Source organism: Takifugu flavidus, chromosome 3, assembly GCF_003711565.1.
Source record: "Takifugu flavidus isolate HTHZ2018 chromosome 3, ASM371156v2, whole genome shotgun sequence".
Taxonomy (NCBI): Eukaryota; Metazoa; Chordata; class Actinopteri; order Tetraodontiformes; family Tetraodontidae; genus Takifugu; species Takifugu flavidus.
In genome coordinates this window covers 6,249,921-6,267,500 of record NC_079522.1, presented here as the reverse complement: position 1 = coordinate 6,267,500, position 17,580 = coordinate 6,249,921, and the positions used below count along the sequence as shown (strand labels likewise).

The following is a 17,580-nucleotide window of genomic DNA, read 5'->3' as shown; positions in this document are numbered from 1 at the left end:
TTCAAAGAGCTGTTGTAGTGCTATCATTTTGATGCATGTCAGTGTGGGACCAGAATTAAAATAATAATAAGCTAAATTACTTATAAAAGTTGTCAGCTATGAGGCTTAAATACAGAAAACCGAGCATTCCTGTTGGAAGGGTAAAAAAAACCCCCAAAAAATAAAAAAATAAACCCAAGGGAAATATCACCTAAAAAGGTATTAAAACAGCGGGTTGTGGTTTGAACTCTACCTCCCCAACTATAAAAGGTTGCTGTTTTTCTCAGCACATCAGTTTCACAGACGTCTGAGACAACAGCAGCAACTCCAAGAAAACGGTGAGAGGAAGCAGCAGATTTCTGCACCATCGATTCAAACGTTTTAACGACTTGCGTAACGCCGCTCTCTCGTTTTTCAGCCTTTGGTCCTGAACGATGAACGTTGCTCTCCTCACCGCCTTCGCCGTATCCCTCCTCATCTGTGAGGGAAAGGGCAGCGTTTCCTGGGCGGATCCTGGCGTCACCAACCCTCAGCCCTGCCAGCAGGAGAACCCTGGAGACCCTGGTTACAGCTACCTGGTAAAGAAAGGCCTGTGTGGCAGGGTTCCGGTGCAGTCCTTCATCCAGGCCACCGAGGCTCAGGTCGTCCAAGTTTGTGGCACTGCCGGCAGCCGGGTGGTGGGCGGTGGCAACCTGTGCATCAGCAAGTCAGAAATGAAAATATACGATGTTGTGTCAGAATGCTCTGTCAAAAATGTGACCGTGCGTCGTCACAAAGTAGTTCTGGCCTGTGAGAAAGTAGGTAACAAGCGCCTCCCTGTTCATTATGAAAAATGTAAGAGTCAAACAGCAGGAGATGAAAACTGTAGCAACAATCGACCCATCAATTAATGAAAACATCTTATTAGGCGTTTCTGCTTGCAGGCAGACGTGAAGGTTCCCTGTCAGGAGAAAAGCAACATATCCAATTACGAACAGTTCGTCAACAGACACGTTCTAAACGAGAGCTTTGACAGGAAGGATAAGGAACAATGGAGCAGGTACCAGTGAAAAAGCAGCAGCTTGAACCCAGAATTTGTATTTTTACTAAATGTGTTAATGGGAGGGATGAACATGTAATAAAACCACACTCAACTTTGTGTGTCTGTTCCAGATACCTGCTGAACAAAAGTCTGTGTGGGAGAACCTTCGTCCAGTCGTTCATCGAGGCCAATGAGAGTGATGTCATTGAAGTTTGTCGCACTGCTGGCAAGCGCGTGGAGAACGGCAGGAACCTGTGCATCAGCAACTCAGATATGAAAGTGTATGATATAATATCACTCCGAATAAATGAGAACTGTTATATTATAATGTTGAGGGAGAGAAATGGCAAAGTAGTTCTAGCCTGTAACAAAGTAAAGGATCAGTGTTTCCCTGTTCATTATCAAAAATGGACAAATCAGAAAGCTGGAAAGGTGAAATGTTCTAATAACCCTCAGTGAAGGAAAATATGTGTTTCTGCTTGTATGCAAAGCTGCATTTTCAGTACAATAGCTCACAGTTCTGCTGGCAGCAGAGTCCGTCCTGGACAATCTGGACATTAAAATGCTAAAACGTGTCAGTAGCGACAGCAAAGTCTTCAACATTTCATCGAAAATTGATGACAAAGAGTGTAAATCACTGACAGATCAAAGACACGTGTGCAAAACCAATTTACCTGACAATGTACTGCATCAAATTATACTTGTGCACAATGTAAGTTTGTTCTCATTAAAACCAGTAAAAGAAAGCATTGAGTCATCAATAAAACAGGATTTAAAATAGATTTAGAGAATTTTAGGCACGACTGAACCAAAAAGGCTTCAGAACTCATGAAAAAAATGCTGCGCCAGGTTTTTGTCGCTTAAACTGTTCAACATCGGGGAGAAGAACTGGCAAAACTAAAGAGCGGTGTTGGATCGCAATACCTCCTGTATGTAGCTGCCGATCCGCGTGTTCGTTGAATGAAGACTTCGAGAAGAAAAGTACCAATTTCAAAATGTATTTGACAATAGAACCAATTCCAGATACAAATATTACAGAGCTCCGGGCCAGTTCATAACCCTAGCAACAACAGAGTTAATCGTCAGGGCATGAAGTCTGACAACCTAACTATCCCTTGGCCCAGTCTTTTATAGTCACACACATGCAAATTCACAATGTCCATGCAATCCCCCGCTGAGATGTCCTCGTCCTCTTCCTCCAGTCCCTTTGGTGTTGGTAGAGTTCTTCTTTTCCATTGTTTTCCCAGGTGGCCAGATCCCCATCTTCATGCAAATGTGATCATCATCAACCCCCCTGATATCCTGTTTACAATGAGTGTTTGACACCCCCTGCCTGACTGGCTCCTGAGATAACAGTAGATCAAACAACAATCCTGCAAATGTCTCTGTTCTTAATTACATTTAGTCTACCTTGCCTAACTTCTAAGGGAAGACAGGAACATATGGTGAAACACATAACAACAAGATAAAGACAATTCTCAACAATCCCCCTTTTGGCCTAGCCTAAGCTAGGCCAATACAAACAATTCATTGACAACTCCTCTTGATGTAATGAAGAATAATAGACGTTTAATCATGGTGCCATCGTCTTTAGATGTTCCTCGATCCGTCCAAGCGTTCTCTGTGAATTACCTGCTGGGGTACATTGATTCCAATAATACCAGTGTTAGGGTTAATGTGTTAGGGTGTTAGTATGTTAGGGTTAACAAGTAATGTTCGCTCTGCAACTTCAAAGTGGCCCGTCCACCTGTGCTCTGACCACTTTGCTTGATGACTCTCAGAAGAACCCACTCAGCTGTGTGTGAAATTCCTGGATCCTTACTGACTGGTTACAGAGGTTGCCTGTTGGGAGAGAACTTAGAGATTCGTTTTTAGTTGAACAAAAATAAAATCTACATTTCATAAAAGTGCTGGGCTGGCCTATGGATTGTAAATCTCTATTCTTAAAATGAGTTCCGTTGTCAAATCTAATTTGTTTGGGAAACCATGTGCCGGATTAATCAAAAATTTAATAACGCTTTTTGCCTCTTCTACTTTTACGGGAACCGCCTCAGGCCAGCCAGTGTATGCATCCACTGCGACCAAGAGGTATCGGAACCTATTGACCCTATCTAACATATCAGTGAAATCTATAATTTTCTTGCCCATTGGGGCAACTGGAAACTTTCCCTCATATGGTCGAATTGTTGATTTTACGTTAAATTGTGGGCATATTGAACATTCTCTTCATCATTCGTGGTTTCCCGCAGTGTTCTCAGGCCGTGGGCCTCTTCCAGAACGGCATCTAACAGACCGGGCGGAGAACAGGTCTGCCGTCTGGGCCCGCCAAATTCCTTCAACTTTCACAGCCCCCCTTTTCCTTCCAAACTGTTTTTTCATGTGGAGAAGCTTCTTCTTGATCACAACCTATTCTTTCCCTGTCGTATCTTGGAAGAATTTCCTGAACCGTTTTCTCTGCCATCAACAAACTGAAACTTTGTTTATAACCTGCTGCCTTCCTTGCTGCCTGATCTGCCGCCTCATTACCTTTTCCCTCTAAAGAGTTCTCCCTGCTGTGACCTTTGCATTTTACGACTGTGACCTCCGCTGGTTCCACGAGTGCCTGTGTCAGTTGCCTCATCTCTACTTCATGTTTTATAGGTGAGCCTGATGCTGTGTTAAACCCTGCCATATTTATCCCTTCATGTGTGTGTGTGTTATGTGTGGTGCAGTTAAACTCTTGTCCATCCTGGTCTGTCTAAGTGAGGTCATGGTGAATGCTGCTGAGCTGACCAGTGATACCACGCTATGTGTTGTAAGTACCGTCAGAGCATGACCCATCACTAAATGTGCTGTTTCTTGTAAAAAATTGCTACCCCTGCCACATGCCTTACACATGGTGGCTGCCTGTTTTCAATGGGGTCCAGTATTATACTTGCATCCATTTATACTTTCCTGTCACCCCCTTTTTTCTGAAAGAGAACACCATTTACTGTATGTTCTCCTTCAGAAACATCCAAAAAGAAAGTATCTTTATAATCTGGAACTGCCAAATGTGCAGCTGTGCTGAATGCCTGTTTAAGTACAATGAATGCTTTCTCTCCCTCAGTTGTCCATGTTAACCGGGCCGTCAAATCACGCATTCCCTGTTCATTCACCATTGTACGTAGGGGCGTAGACTTTTCTGAAAATGCAGGAATAAAATGTCTATTATAGCTTGCGAGACCCAGAAATGACAACATTTCCTTTACAGTCTCTTATACCAATCATTCTGTTCAGCAGTAAGGTCAACCTGTGCAGCCACACCTTCAGGCCCAACACACAAACACGGTGATGTAATCAACCAGAAATTTCCCTGTAACTTTTCTCTAAACGCATCCTGATAGACCTCATTATTTTCACGGTCGTAAAATAGGGTGACATGATAGGGATCAACTGGCGGGGCAAAAGGACTTAGCATCGACAACCAGGTGAGGTCTCTGGCTCAAGTTCTCCCCCATAAATGTCGGCCCACACCCCCTGTTCTGGAGAGGGTGTCGGACTCATCAGCATTTGTCCCTTCACACCTTGGTGTGAAATACAGCAGTTCAGTTTCCGTCCATTAGGAAATTGCACCACAAGACCTTTGTCTCCACACAGAATTGCTGCTCCTGTCCTCACAAGGAGATCTCGTCCCAACAGGTTGATATGGCAATGCGGTGAAATCAAAAAAGGGTGCAACACAGTCTGTTCGGCAAAAGAGTCACTAATGGCACAGAAAACGGCAGTCTCTCCGGTCTCCCTGAGAACCCCACAAGCTCGATGGTGTCAGATGAGATCGGCTCCGGTGATAAATTCCATGAGATGGTGGAACACTGCCTGGTACCTCCGGGTAGTTGTGATATGGACAGTCCCTTTGCCAATGACCATACCCTTTGCAGGCATGACACTGATCTCGGCCTAAGTACCCGCCTATCAAGCCGTATCCCTGCCCGCCGTGTCTCCCACACATGCCTCCCCTTGGACTGGCCCAATACGGGTTTATCGGAGCAAAATCTTGTTGCGGACATAACTGATCTGGCTGCACCTGCCGAGAAAACTGCTGAACCATCTGTTTCTCTTCCTTTTGTTTATCATTAAGCTTTTTCAGTGCTTCATCTAACTGTATTTTTAGGAGCTGTTCCTGCGCTGTCATCACCCCGTCTTTCTTTCCCAGTTGTTTAGCTTTATATATGTTAATGTGGTGAGAGAAATGTCTCTCCCAGACTTCCGCTGTGCTACCTGGGAGGTCAGGATTTCCTTCCATAGCTTCTTTTACTGATTGTGGAAGTCCTAAAGTTATGGCCTGACGGAATAAAGTGGTGTGCAAATTATCTGAGCCAGGATGGCACCTTGTGGCACACATCCATTCCTCTAAAGTCTCCTAATGCCAGCTGCATGCACAATGCTCTGTGTTAAACTAAAAAGGCTGGACATCCACTTGCCGCCTCCCTCTGCGGGTGGGGGCATCTTATCCACTAAACAATTGATGTCTGTAATTGCAAATGGAACATATACCGGTTCCTGTCCTCCTCTTTTCTGTATCAGAGGGGCCTGGAACTGAAACGGGCCCCTTACTCCGCGTGTGTATTCGTATTTGACCCGCCTCCTGTCAATGGTTCACCTCTATACTCACACTCACTCTCTTCTTTATCACTGCCATAAATCAATTTTACCTTCTCCTCCCTGCAGTCAGCCCTGGCAAATCCTCCTGAGGGATCAACTCTTTTTACTTGTTTTATTTGATTGCTAGAAGTTTTAAAGATATTTAATGTAGATTTTTGACTATCCTGTTTTTTAAACGTAGTTTGTTGGGAGATTTTAGGGCGAACCACCTGAGCTTCCTGTCTAAATTCATTTTTTCCTAACTTATCTCCAATCTCTTCCTGTCTCTGTTTGATCCTGCTAACCTGTCTCCGAAGGTCCCACACTGTTTCACGTAACTCCTGCAGTTCTTCATCCCTGTCCACATCTAACTGACCACTGTTATTAGTCAAAACTGGCAATTGATATGGGGGTGGGGAAGTAGTAGTAGGTAATGATGGTGTTAAGTGTCAATGTCTGATTTAAATCTTCTAATGGAGGCTTCTCGACATTAGGCACTCGTGTGACCCTCCCAGATCTGAAATAGTGCACCGCTGCACATGCCACAGCCACAACATGTATCCTTCGACGCCTCTCTTCTAACTCCTTACCCTGTTTTTGCCATGATTTCCCTGCTATAAACCCTAATTTTGGATTATCAAGATGATCCTGTAATATCGTATGAATTTCTGACTCCCAGTTAAACAATGCATCAGCTAAATTAACCTTCACCTCTGGAGAGGGAAGTATCTTCTGCTTCTGAGCTTCCTTCCACAACTTTTTTATTGCATCCACTTCTCTCTCCCTGTCCTCTTCTTTCATGCCACTCACCACCTGATCAAGAGTCCACTTCCACTGTTCTTCCACAGACTGAGGATAGGGAGAACATTCTCCCTGATCCCTACACGCTTTTCCACAATCCAGTTCCATCTTTAACTATGCTCCCAAGTGAGATTGAATGTGAATGACTCCAACGGTCAACTCAATGCCTCAGTGAAACAAGCTTCTAGATCAAACGTCTTTGATCCGGTTCCACTCTGGGGGTTAATTCCCAAGGACAAAGAGCCTTTTAATTCACGTTCACTCTGGCACTTTTCCACCCCACACAAAAACACAAATCTCGGGCGTCGGGAGTGTCCGTCCCGTCGACTGCGCTCCGAGTCCCAACCCAAATCTTTATGATATACAGTGCACTGCATACAGCAATACAGCACTGTACTAGCTCCGGTTTACTCTAACCGTTACAGCACTGTACTAGTTACGGTTTACTCTAACCGTCTATTCCCTGTTTTTCAACAGTACTTCCCTGTATATTTCAACAGTACTTCCCTGTATATTTCAACAGTACTTCCCTGTATATTTCAACAGTACTTCCCTGTATATTTCAACAGTACTTCCCTGTATATTTCAACAGTACTTCCCTGTGTTTTACAACAACAGTACTTCCCTGTTTTTTTCAACAGTACTTCCGGACTCTAACCGTAATTCCTGCAGTCAATATTTTTATATTTGTATCTGGAATTTATAACTAGGACACTTCAATTGACAGTGACGACAAATTTTTGGAAATAGCCAATCTGCAGAGCTTGATTAAACAGGTGTCTGCTTACCTTTTTATTAGGGATCCCTTGTCGTCAGTTGTCCTCCGAAGTGACCGTTGTTGAATTCCTTGCCTCAGATGACTTCTCTCTTCATCACGTCGGGGTCACCAAATTGTTGGATCGCAATACCTCCTGTATGTAGCTGCCGATCCGCGTGTTCGTTGAATGAAGACTTCGAGAAGTAAAGTACCAATTTCAAAATGTATTTGACAATAGAACCAATTCCAGATACAAATATTACAGAGCTCCGGGCCAGTTCATAACCCTAGCAACAACAGAGTTAATCGTCAGGGCATGAAGTCTGACAACCTAACTATCCCTTGGCCCAGTCCTTTATAGTCACACACATGCAAATTCACAATGTCCATGCAATCCCCCGCTGAGATGTCCTCGTCCTCTTCCTCCAGTCCCTTTGGTGTTGGTAGAGTTCTTCTTTTCCATTGTTTTCCCAGGTGGCCAGATCCCCATCTTCATGCAAATGTGATCATCATCAACCCCCCTGATATCCTGTTTACAATGAGTGTTTGACACCCCCTGCCTGACTGGCTCCTGAGATAACAGTAGATTAAACAACAATCCTGCAAATGTCTCTGTTCTTAATTACATTTAGTCTACCTTGCCTAACTTCTAAGGGAAGACAGGAACATATGGTGAAACACATAACAACAAGATAAAGACAATTCTCAACAGCGGCCAAGTTCGTCCCCAACTTCCTCTCTTTATCGGTGGCTGTGCGTGAATAAAGTGCACGTTAGATCGTGTCACAGAGTTCGATTCATTCAGCGATGTGCGGCTGGATGGACTCGACGCCACCTGCACACACTGATGGATCCCCCCGGGAGCCTCACGCACACGCTAGCATGATATTTGCTAAGCTGGACTTTAATGGTGAGCTCTTCAGCTCCGAGGCAGTGAGACACTCCTGAAGAAGACCAAAACATTCCATTCTACTCCGTGCAGTTTGGATTGAGTCTGACAGAAAAGGTTGATATCTGCAAATGTTTCTGAAACAGAAACTCCAACATACAAGAGTGCAAAAACTCAGCTGGGAAAGTGACAAAAACTGTCCCCATCAAAGACAGACGTGTCGCATCAAAGACCTGTCGGAGTCAAACATGTGGCGTTCCCACGAGTCAGCAGTTTCACACCTTTGGGTATGACCCTGCTGTTCCTGGGAACATTTGAGGGATCGGAATCAAAGCAGAAAAAAGGAAAAATCAAAACGGCGGGAGATCAAAATCAAACACGCAATGAAGGAACGCATCATTTAACATGTTCACACTTGCAAAGCTCCAGTTAGGACTGAAAAGATAAATGGGAGGACAGGGTGACGGTGGTGAGGAGGCCTGGATGTGGGACTTCTCCCAGGACTGTTAGCAACGGAGCATCAAGAGAAGCTCCACGATTGTCCTTCATTCATCTCCCATCCAGAGATCTACCAGTCAATGTGCAAATAGGAGCTTAACTTTGACAAATAAAAAAATGCAAATACGAAGAAAATGTGGTAAATTTAAGGTGCAAATGAAGAAAAGTTCCCAGATTTGAACCTCGGCTCTGGACTGGCTTTCGGTCAGAAAAATAAGGAAAAAAGAGCAACTCCAAACCTCCAAAACAGGAAACAACAAACAGGAAACCGTTTTAAATGTGTTGAAACTTTACCAAGTTTGGTGTAACTTGCTCATCGCTGGTGTTCAAAAGGCTGCTGGTGTCCTCAGCAGAACTGGACTCTTCAGACTTCCAGCTGAGACGTAAGCTTCAAGTTCGTCCTCGCAGAGGAAGACGAGGGACGTCTTCAGCACCAACTCTGTTTAACGACGTTTTTCTTTTTCCACAGGCCGGAAAAATGAACTTTGCTCTCGTCACCATCGTCACCATCTTTGTCCTCGTGCACGAGGGGAAAGGAAAGTTTTACAGGGCCGAGCGCGACGACGTGGACCTTCAGCCCTGTCAGGACACAAGCAGTCAAAGCGATTACAATGTGTTTGTCCAGGACACGTTCTAAAGGAAATCTTTAACAGGAGATGGGATGAGCAACAATGGAGCAGGTACCACTGAAAGGCAGCAACTTCTTGGCCTAAAGAGTTTGTATTTGTTGATTTGCTAAAGTGTAAAGATTTGTCATTAGTGACGATTTTGTGGAGTAACGATAAGACTTGACGTCTCATCGCAGCCGTCTGAGCCACCATGTGGCAGAACTGTCCCTCACGTTTCTGGAATAAACTATGTGTGAAACGTTAGCATCAGATTAAGAATAAGACGTTGTGTCTGGTTCCAGATACCTGGAGGAGAAAAACCTGTGTGGGAGAACTCCCGTTCAGTCCTTCATCGACGCCAATGAGAATCAAGTCAGAGAAGTTTGTCGCGCTTCTGGCCAGCGCGTGGTGAACGGTGGGAACCTGTGCATCAGCACCTCCCAAGCGGGAAATGCTCTGTAACAAAAGTGACCGAGAGCAATCACAAAGTAGTTCTAGCCTGTAACAAAGTGAGCAACGAGTGTCGCCCTGTTCACTACGAAAAATTTGAAAATCAGAAACCTGAAAATGTGAATTGTTTCACCCCCAAAGAGTGAAAACGTCTTCTTGGGTGTTTACGCTCACATGCAACGCTGCATTTGAGACTGATGGCAACAACAGGGAGCTGTGGTGCTGCTAGCAGAGGTCATGCTATGTTAGCGTCATCTTGTCTTGTTAGAATTGTGCTCTATTTGTGCTTATTTTGCTTTTGCTCACTGTCATAAACTCATTTTCTGCATCCATTCAATGTGCAACTTAGAGGTAAGATCGGGCCTAAAAAATCCAGCCCGACCCGACCCAGGCCCGCGGGCATTAAAGCCCGACCCAGCCCAAGCCCGACCAATTTACTTGATTTGCAGGCCCGAGCCCGAAGCAAACCCGAAATTTAAATTTATCCCATAGTATTTTGGGCAGAAAAAACGCAAGATCTTTTAAGGTTAAAATAATCTACATATTTTTATGATCATGATAAATGAATGGAACACAGAATAAGAGGCCAGACAAAGAGAGTGAAAGAGAAATCTTGATGCGCACTCGCTTAATTACGCGGAGAAATACTGCAGCCCACTAGGCTTTAAATAGAATAACGCAAATCAAATAAATGGTAAAAGATATATGAAATTGTTATTTCTATAGTTTTGTTTCAACGAAATTTAAAATAAAAGCTTTAATTTTCTCTATCTTTAATTTGGTCTGAAAATGGAAAAGCTAATGAAATGATCGAAGAGCAAGAATACAGAAATACAATAAATCCACATAAATATACTAGATAAATTAATAAAGAATAACATTCTTTATTTTAATGATTTGCATTGGAACACACAAAAAACAACCTGCTTTAAGAAGCATTGAAACAAAATAAATAGGAACATTTTCAGGAACACGCTTTTAGAATAAAGAAAATCCCACTAACATAAGAACAGACCTGCTGTAAAGAGTAATTTAACATAATATATAAATAAGCAAGCTAAATAAAATACAACATTACTAATTTGAATAAATAAGAACAAAAATAATTTGTTTAGATTATTATTAAAAAAATAAAGAGCCAAACAAAGTGCGTAAATGCGTAAAAATAAGCCTACTAATAATCACGAATAAGTCAAACAAGGAGAAAAACACGAAAACACTATCATGTTTAAATAAAAATACAAAAAATTTCAAACATGAACAAACAAATAAACGTTCCAAAATGTGCAAAACATAAATACAATTAAAGCGTTTGAGCTGCTGCCTGGCCTTGACTATAGTCTGCAAATTGCGGTCTTGTGTCCTGGTCTTTATTCCTGTGAAATAAGGGAAATAATTAAAGCCTCAGACAATAATTAAAATGATGATTTGAACAACAGTATATTACTTACGTTGTTTATATTTTGTGGTCGTCATGTAAGAACAAGATTGCGTCCACTGTACCAGGTTTCAGTGAAGTTCTCCGCTGATCTATCGTGCGGCCAGCTGCACTAAAAACACGCTCACTGCTGCTGCTGCTTGCGGGTATGCACAACACGGATCTTGCTAACTTGGCAAGTTTAGGGTATATACTGGAGTTTATTCTCCACCAGCCAAGCAAATCTCGGTCATCAGCCATGGCATGCTTTTGACTAATGTACAGGTTAACCTCATCTTGAACAGGAACATCATCGTCATCATCCTCGTTTTCCCATTCACCGAAAAAAGAAGTCCTTTTTCGTTTTGCTGCAGGTGGAGAAAGGGTGCTGGTGTGCGCCTCGTCCTCCTCGTTTTCCAAAGTTGTAGCGGTGGCTTCTCCTCCTTCATCTTCTTCTTCCAGGAGTGTGCGGACATGTGCATGCACCTCTGACACCTCTGTCGGTGTCATCATTTTGAGTTTGTTGAAGTTAGGCCACAGGAACAGTGCAACTTTGTGCAACATATGTATTTTGACTTTTTGTTTTAAAAGTTCAGAATGCCTTTGGCGCAAAAACGCCTGCTGAGGGTTATCCGTAGAAATGGGTTGACAGTGCTTTTTTAACTTCTCATTCCAGAGGCAAACTAGATTCAGTGTGGTATATTTATCTCCTTCCAGTTCTCGTTGTGCTGCATAGAAAGGCTCTAGAAAGGAGATCAAAAAATCTAACAGATCCGGCGCAATGTTATCCATGCGAACCTCTTCTGCGCGTGACTGTAGCTTCTCGTACAACTCATTATATATCTCTCGCACAGACTTGAGCGTCAAGTGAACCGTGCTGAATCTTGTTTCACCCATCTGAAGCACTGTTTTTGATAGTTGTGCTGCCAAACCAGATTGCTTGATGAAACGGACAACACTCTTGGCTGCAGTAATTGTTTCTCCAATGTCCGGCGCGTCTGCAGACAGTGCGTCCTTGTCCAGGCCATGCCGAAGTACAGTGTTGATCACGTGGTCAAGGCACGAGAGGCGCTTGTAAGGCTCCAAAGCTTTCACGATGTTACTGCCCTGATCTGTAACCCACACTATTCTGGATAAAGATGAAGGTTCCAAACCAAATCTATTCACCAGAAGCCGGACCAGTTCTCTTCTTATGTTCTTCCCCGTTTTGGCGTCTTCTACTGGAAATACAGCAGTGGTGAGGGTTTTTCCAACCAACCTGAAGTCCGTTTCAGTAAAGTGACAAGTTATTGCAATATAACTCATCCTTCTGTAATCGTCCGTCCACATATCGGTACTCATGGCAACGTCACAGCCACCTGCTAGAGCTTTCTTTACCCGCTCAATTAAAAAGTTCCTTTTTACCTCAGCCTTCTCGGCGCATGCTTTTGACACTGTGGTGTAATGGGGGAGGACCGAGTCGACAGGTACGCGCCCAAAAGTTGACCCAATATTGATCAATTCTTGGGCCAGACTTTTAAAACCTTCGCCACTGACTACTGAAAATGGTCTAAGGTCCTGACAGCAAAAGTCCACGCACTTGTCTGTAATGGCCTGCTTAGCGCGAAGAGGGGCGGTCTTTGGGATAAATGATAATATAGATGTTTGATGATCATCAATTTTGCGAGTACAGTTGTTTAAGTGCCTGCTCAGCGTCGAGGTGCCAGTCTTTTTGCTCTCATATGAAAGCAAAGCACCACATTGACCACATTCAGCGAAGCCAACAGAAGCTTCTGTATCATTTTTTACGATCAATTTGAAGCTTTTCCACACTTCACTCTTACCAGCGGTGCGTGTTTGCCTTTTCAGTTCTCCTGTCTTAAGTTTATCCTTGACCTCTTGCTGCTCCATATCTGGGATGGTCAAAATAGATGTAAACTTGCGGATGCGGAGGGAAGATTACATTCACGACATACTAACGTTTTGGCAAAACGTATGCAAAGCGGCTTTGCGCACGTTTCCCAAAGCGTGCTCTGGCTCTACACTTCCTGTTTAGTAGTAGTTATATAGCAATTACCTTACAGCGCCTTCTCTGTTTTATCCAAATTATTTATTTATATTTATTTATATTCCTTAGTTTAGTATCCACACATCGTTTTAGTGTATATTTTTATAAACAAATATTTATTAAAAAAAAGTCAGCGAGAGAGAAGCCCGGCCCGACCCGACCCGAACGTAATGATTGACATTTTACGCATTTTAACCCCGACCCGAATTTCGGGTTGGGTCGGGCTCGGACTCGGGCTCGGTCTTAAGATCTTACCTCTAGTGCAACTACAACTAAGTTTCATTTCTCTTCAAACATCACTGGGTCAACGTGGGTTTCAGTAGGAAAAGCAAGTAGAAACCTTTGAATCATCGGCAAACTGGTGAAAATGGGGGTGGGGGGGTGTCAAGGTTAGCTTAGAAGTTAGCTTCTTTGCACTCCTTTTTCTGAGTGTTTCACGTAGCCAAAAAAAAACTGGCTTTCCGGCTTTCTGAGAACTCCACGGGAATCTTTTTGATGCCATGTATCCAAGAGAAGCGTGTAGCTTACCTGTGATATAGATGTGATTATCAGGTACACAAAGATCTGGATGTTGGCAACAAGCAGCCAAAAACGGTGAAAGCTGAATGTACATATGGACACCACAAATTCTGCTAGAATTGCACCATTGGCTCACCTACTTGCCTAAATATGTGATCGCGGCTTTAGCTAACTCACATTTTTCAAGGGTCGTGATCAGCGAAGCTTCCTGCAGACACTACAACACAGTTGGCATGCAGTCTGCAAAATAAGTGACCTCATCCAACTGTACCTCGCCGTTCGCTACTTTAACAAGAGCCAACGACCCTGCCCACGACCCTGCCAACGACCCTGCCAACAACCCTGCCCACGACCCTGCCCACGACCCTGCCAACGACCCTGCCCACAACCCTGCCCACAACCCTGCCAACGACCCTGCCAACGACCCTGCCAACGACGCCAACGTTCCACAAGGGCTCTATTTTCAAACTCTGTCCCCAGCGAGTTCAGAACTGAAGAAGCCTTCTGGTTAGAAGGTTTCACTCTGGTTTATAAGAGTGATCATTTTGACGCCTTTGAGCGAGGCCAGCCGATACGTGAGAACATTTCAACTTTGACAACTGGTGGTATTTGTGGGATTTATCTAGTTACATCTGTAAGTTAGAGAAACAGCAACGACAGACCAGCGGCTCCATCTGCTTCCTCCCTCACTGACAGCATCTAAGGTGACATCTGATGTGTCTTCTTGTATATGCTATGATTTGAGAACCAAAAATACCCATTCTACTATGAAAATGAAGACTTTGGTCTGGTCTTCACATGTTCAAAGAGCTGTTGTAGTGCTACAATCTGGTATTGAAGTGGACGGTTAGGGTTGAGCATTTAGTTGGGAGGTTAAAGTCCTCACAAATATAGAAGATAGAAGGATGTGTGTGCTCATGTAGGTTTTGAGAATAGTATACAAGAACCTTCTCAGTTAAAATCTGTATCTTCATTGCTTTTTTAAGCTGAATTTAACAGTCGGAGATCTTAAAAGATTTCTTTACTTTAAAGTTCAACTATCATTTTGATGCATGTCAGTGTGGGACCAGAATTAAAATAATAATAAGCTAAATTACTTATAAAAGTTGTCAGCTATGAGGTTTAAATACAGAAAACCGAGCATTACTGTGGGAAGGGTAAAAAAAAAAAAAAAAACCCCAAGGGAAATATCATCTAAAAAGGTATTAAAACAGCAGGTTGTGGTTTGAACTCTACCTCCCCAACTATAAAAGGTTGCTGTTTTTCTCAGCACATCAGTTTCACAGACGTCTGAGACAACAGCAGCAACTCCAAGAAAACGGTGAGAGGAAGCAGCAGATTTCTGCACCATCGATTCAAACGTTTTAACGACTTGCGTAACGCCGCTCTCTTGTTTTTCAGCCTTTGGTCCTGAACGATGAACGTTGCTCTCCTCACCGCCTTCGCCGTATCCCTCCTCATCTGTGAGGGAAAGGGCAGCGTTTCCTGGGCGGATCCTGGCGTCACCAACCCTCACACCCCCTCATCACTGGTGTTTAAAAGGCTGCTGGTGTCCTCAGCAGAACTGGACTCTTCAGACTTCCAGCTGAGACGTAAGCTTCAAGTTCGTCCTCGCAGAGGAAGACGAGGGACGTCTTCAGCACCAACTCTGTTTAACGATGTTTTTCTTTTTCCACAGGCCAAAAAAATGAACTTTGCTGTCGTCACCATCGTCACCATCTTCCTCCTCGTGCACGAGGGGAAAGGAAAGTTTTCTGGGGCCGAGCGCGACGACGTGAAGGTTCCCTGTCAGGACAAAAGCAGTCAACGCAATTACAATGAGTTTGTCCAGAGACACGTTCTAAAGGAAATCTTTAACAGGACGGATAAGCAACAATGGAGCAGGTACCAGTGAAAGGCAGCAACTTCTTGGCCTACAGAGTTTGTATTTGTTGATTTGCTAAAGTGTAAAGATTTCTCATGAGTGACGATTTTGTGGAGTAACGATAAGACTTGACGTCTCATCGCAGCCGTCTGAGCCACCATGTGGCAGAACTGTCCCTCACGTTTCTGGAATAAACTATGTGTGAAACGTTAGCATCAGATTATGAATAAGACGTTGTGTCTGGTTCCAGATACCTGCTGGAGAAAAACCTGTGTGGGAGAACTCGCGTTCAGTCCTTCATCGACGCCGATGAGAATCAAGTCAGTCAAGTTTGTCGCACTTCTGGCAAACGCGTGGTGGACGGTCGGAACCTGTGCATCAGCACCTCAAATATGAGAGTGTATGACGTCCAGTCAAGAAAAACAAGCAAGAAATGCACTGTAACAAAAGTGACCGGGAGCAATCACAAAGTAGTTCTAGCCTGTAACAAAGTGAGCAACAAGTGTCGCCCTGTTCATTATGAAAAATGGACAAATCAGAAACCTGAAAATGTGAATTGTTCCTAAATTACACCCCCAAAGAGTGAAAACGTCTTCTTGGGTGTTTACGCTCACATGCAACGCTGCATTTGAGACTGATGGCAACAACAGGGAGCTGTAGTGCTGCTAGCAGAGGTCGTGCTATGTTAGGGTCATCTTGTCTTGTTAGAATTGTGCTCTATTTGTGCTTCTTTTGCTTTTGCTCACTGTCATAAATAAACTCATTTTCTGCATCCATTCAATGTGCAACTACATCTGAAGCTAAAAATAGAGTGCAAAGTTTCATTTCTCTTCAAACATCACTGGGTCAACGTGGGTTTCAGTAGGAAAAGCAAGTAGAAACCTTTGAATCATCGGCAAACTGGAGAAAATGGGGGTGGGGGGATGTCAAGGTTAGCTTAGAAGTTAGCTTCTTTGCACTCCTTTTTCTGAGTGTTTCACGTAGCCAAAACAAACTGGCTTTCCGGCTTTCTGAGAACTCCACGGGAATCTTTTTGATGCCATCTATCCAAGAGAAGCGTGTAGCTTACCTGTGATATAGATGATTATCAGGTACACAAAGATCTGGATGTTGGGTCATGGTCAGCGAAGCTTCCTGCAGACACTACAACACAGTGTGCATGCAGTCTGCAAAATACGTGACCTCATCATCCAACTGTACCTCGCCGTTCGCTACTTTAACAAGAGCCAACGACCCTGCCCACGACCCTGCCCACGACCCTGCCAACGACCCTGCCCACGACCCTGCCCACGACGCCAACGGTCCACAAGGGCTCTATTTTCAAACTCTGTCCCCAGCGAGTTCAGAACTGAAGAAGCCTTCTGGTTAGAAGGTTTCACTCTGGTTTATAAGAGTGATCATTTTGACGCCTTTGAGCGAGGCCAGCCGATACGTGAGAACATTTCAACTTTGACAACTGGTGGTATTTGTGGGATTCATCTAGTTACATCTGTAAGTTAGAGAAACAGCAACGACAGACCAGCGGCTCCATCTGCTTCCTCCCTCACTGACAGCATCTAAGGTGACATCTGATGTGTCTTCTTGTATATGCTATGATTTGAGAACCAAAAATACCCATTCTACTATGAAAATGAAGACTTTGGTCTGGTCTTCACATGTTCAAAGAGCTGTTGTAGTGCTACAATCTGGTATTGAAGTGGACGGTTAGGGTTGAGCATTTAGTTGGGAGGTTAAAGTCCTCACAAAAATAGAAGATGTTTGTTGTTTTTTTAAGTCAGTCGGAGATCTTAAAAGATTTCTTTACTTTAAAGTTCAAACTATCATTTTGATGCATGTCAGTGTGGGACCAGAATTAAAATAATAATAAGCTCAATTACTTATAAAAGTTGTCAGCTATGAGGCTTAAATACAGAAAACCGAGCATTCCTGTTGGAAGGGTAAAAAAACAAAAAAAAACAAAAAAAGAAACCCAAGGGAAATATCATCTAAAAAGGTATTAAAACAGCGGGTTGTGGTTTGAACTCTACCTCCCCAACTATAAAAGGTTGCTGTTTTTCTCAGCACATCAGTTTCACACACGTGCATCTGAGACAACAGCAGCAACTCCAAGAAAACGGTGAGAGGAAGC

At 43.6% G+C, this 17,580-nt stretch overlaps 2 protein-coding genes across 4 annotated transcripts; both read left to right on the top strand.

The window, feature by feature from the left end:
- The first annotated feature begins 413 nt into the window (after window positions 1-413).
- Window positions 414-9,942, top strand: LOC130523260 (uncharacterized). 3 transcript variants are annotated; one of them, XM_057028382.1, is made up of 3 exons: window positions 414-776; window positions 903-1,018; window positions 9,458-9,942. In XM_057028382.1, the coding sequence occupies exons 1-3, from the start codon at window positions 414-416 to the stop codon at window positions 9,615-9,617; spliced, it is 639 nt and encodes a 212-aa protein (XP_056884362.1). In that variant the 3' UTR covers window positions 9,618-9,942. The 3 variants fall into 3 exon arrangements, with proteins under 3 accessions (XP_056884362.1, XP_056884363.1, XP_056884361.1); XM_057028383.1 differs by lacking the exon at window positions 9,458-9,942 and adding an exon at window positions 1,132-1,746 and having other exon boundaries at window positions 414-557; XM_057028381.1 differs by lacking the exon at window positions 9,458-9,942 and adding an exon at window positions 1,132-1,746.
- Window positions 9,943-15,005: 5,063 nt separating this feature from the next.
- LOC130523409 (uncharacterized) lies at window positions 15,006-16,228 on the top strand. The gene is made up of 3 exons (XM_057028688.1): window positions 15,006-15,191; window positions 15,267-15,472; window positions 15,703-16,228. Exons 1-3 carry the CDS (start codon window positions 15,006-15,008, stop codon window positions 16,016-16,018), a joined length of 708 nt encoding a protein of 235 aa, XP_056884668.1. The 3' UTR covers window positions 16,019-16,228.
- The last annotated feature ends 1,352 nt before the right edge of the window (window positions 16,229-17,580 follow it).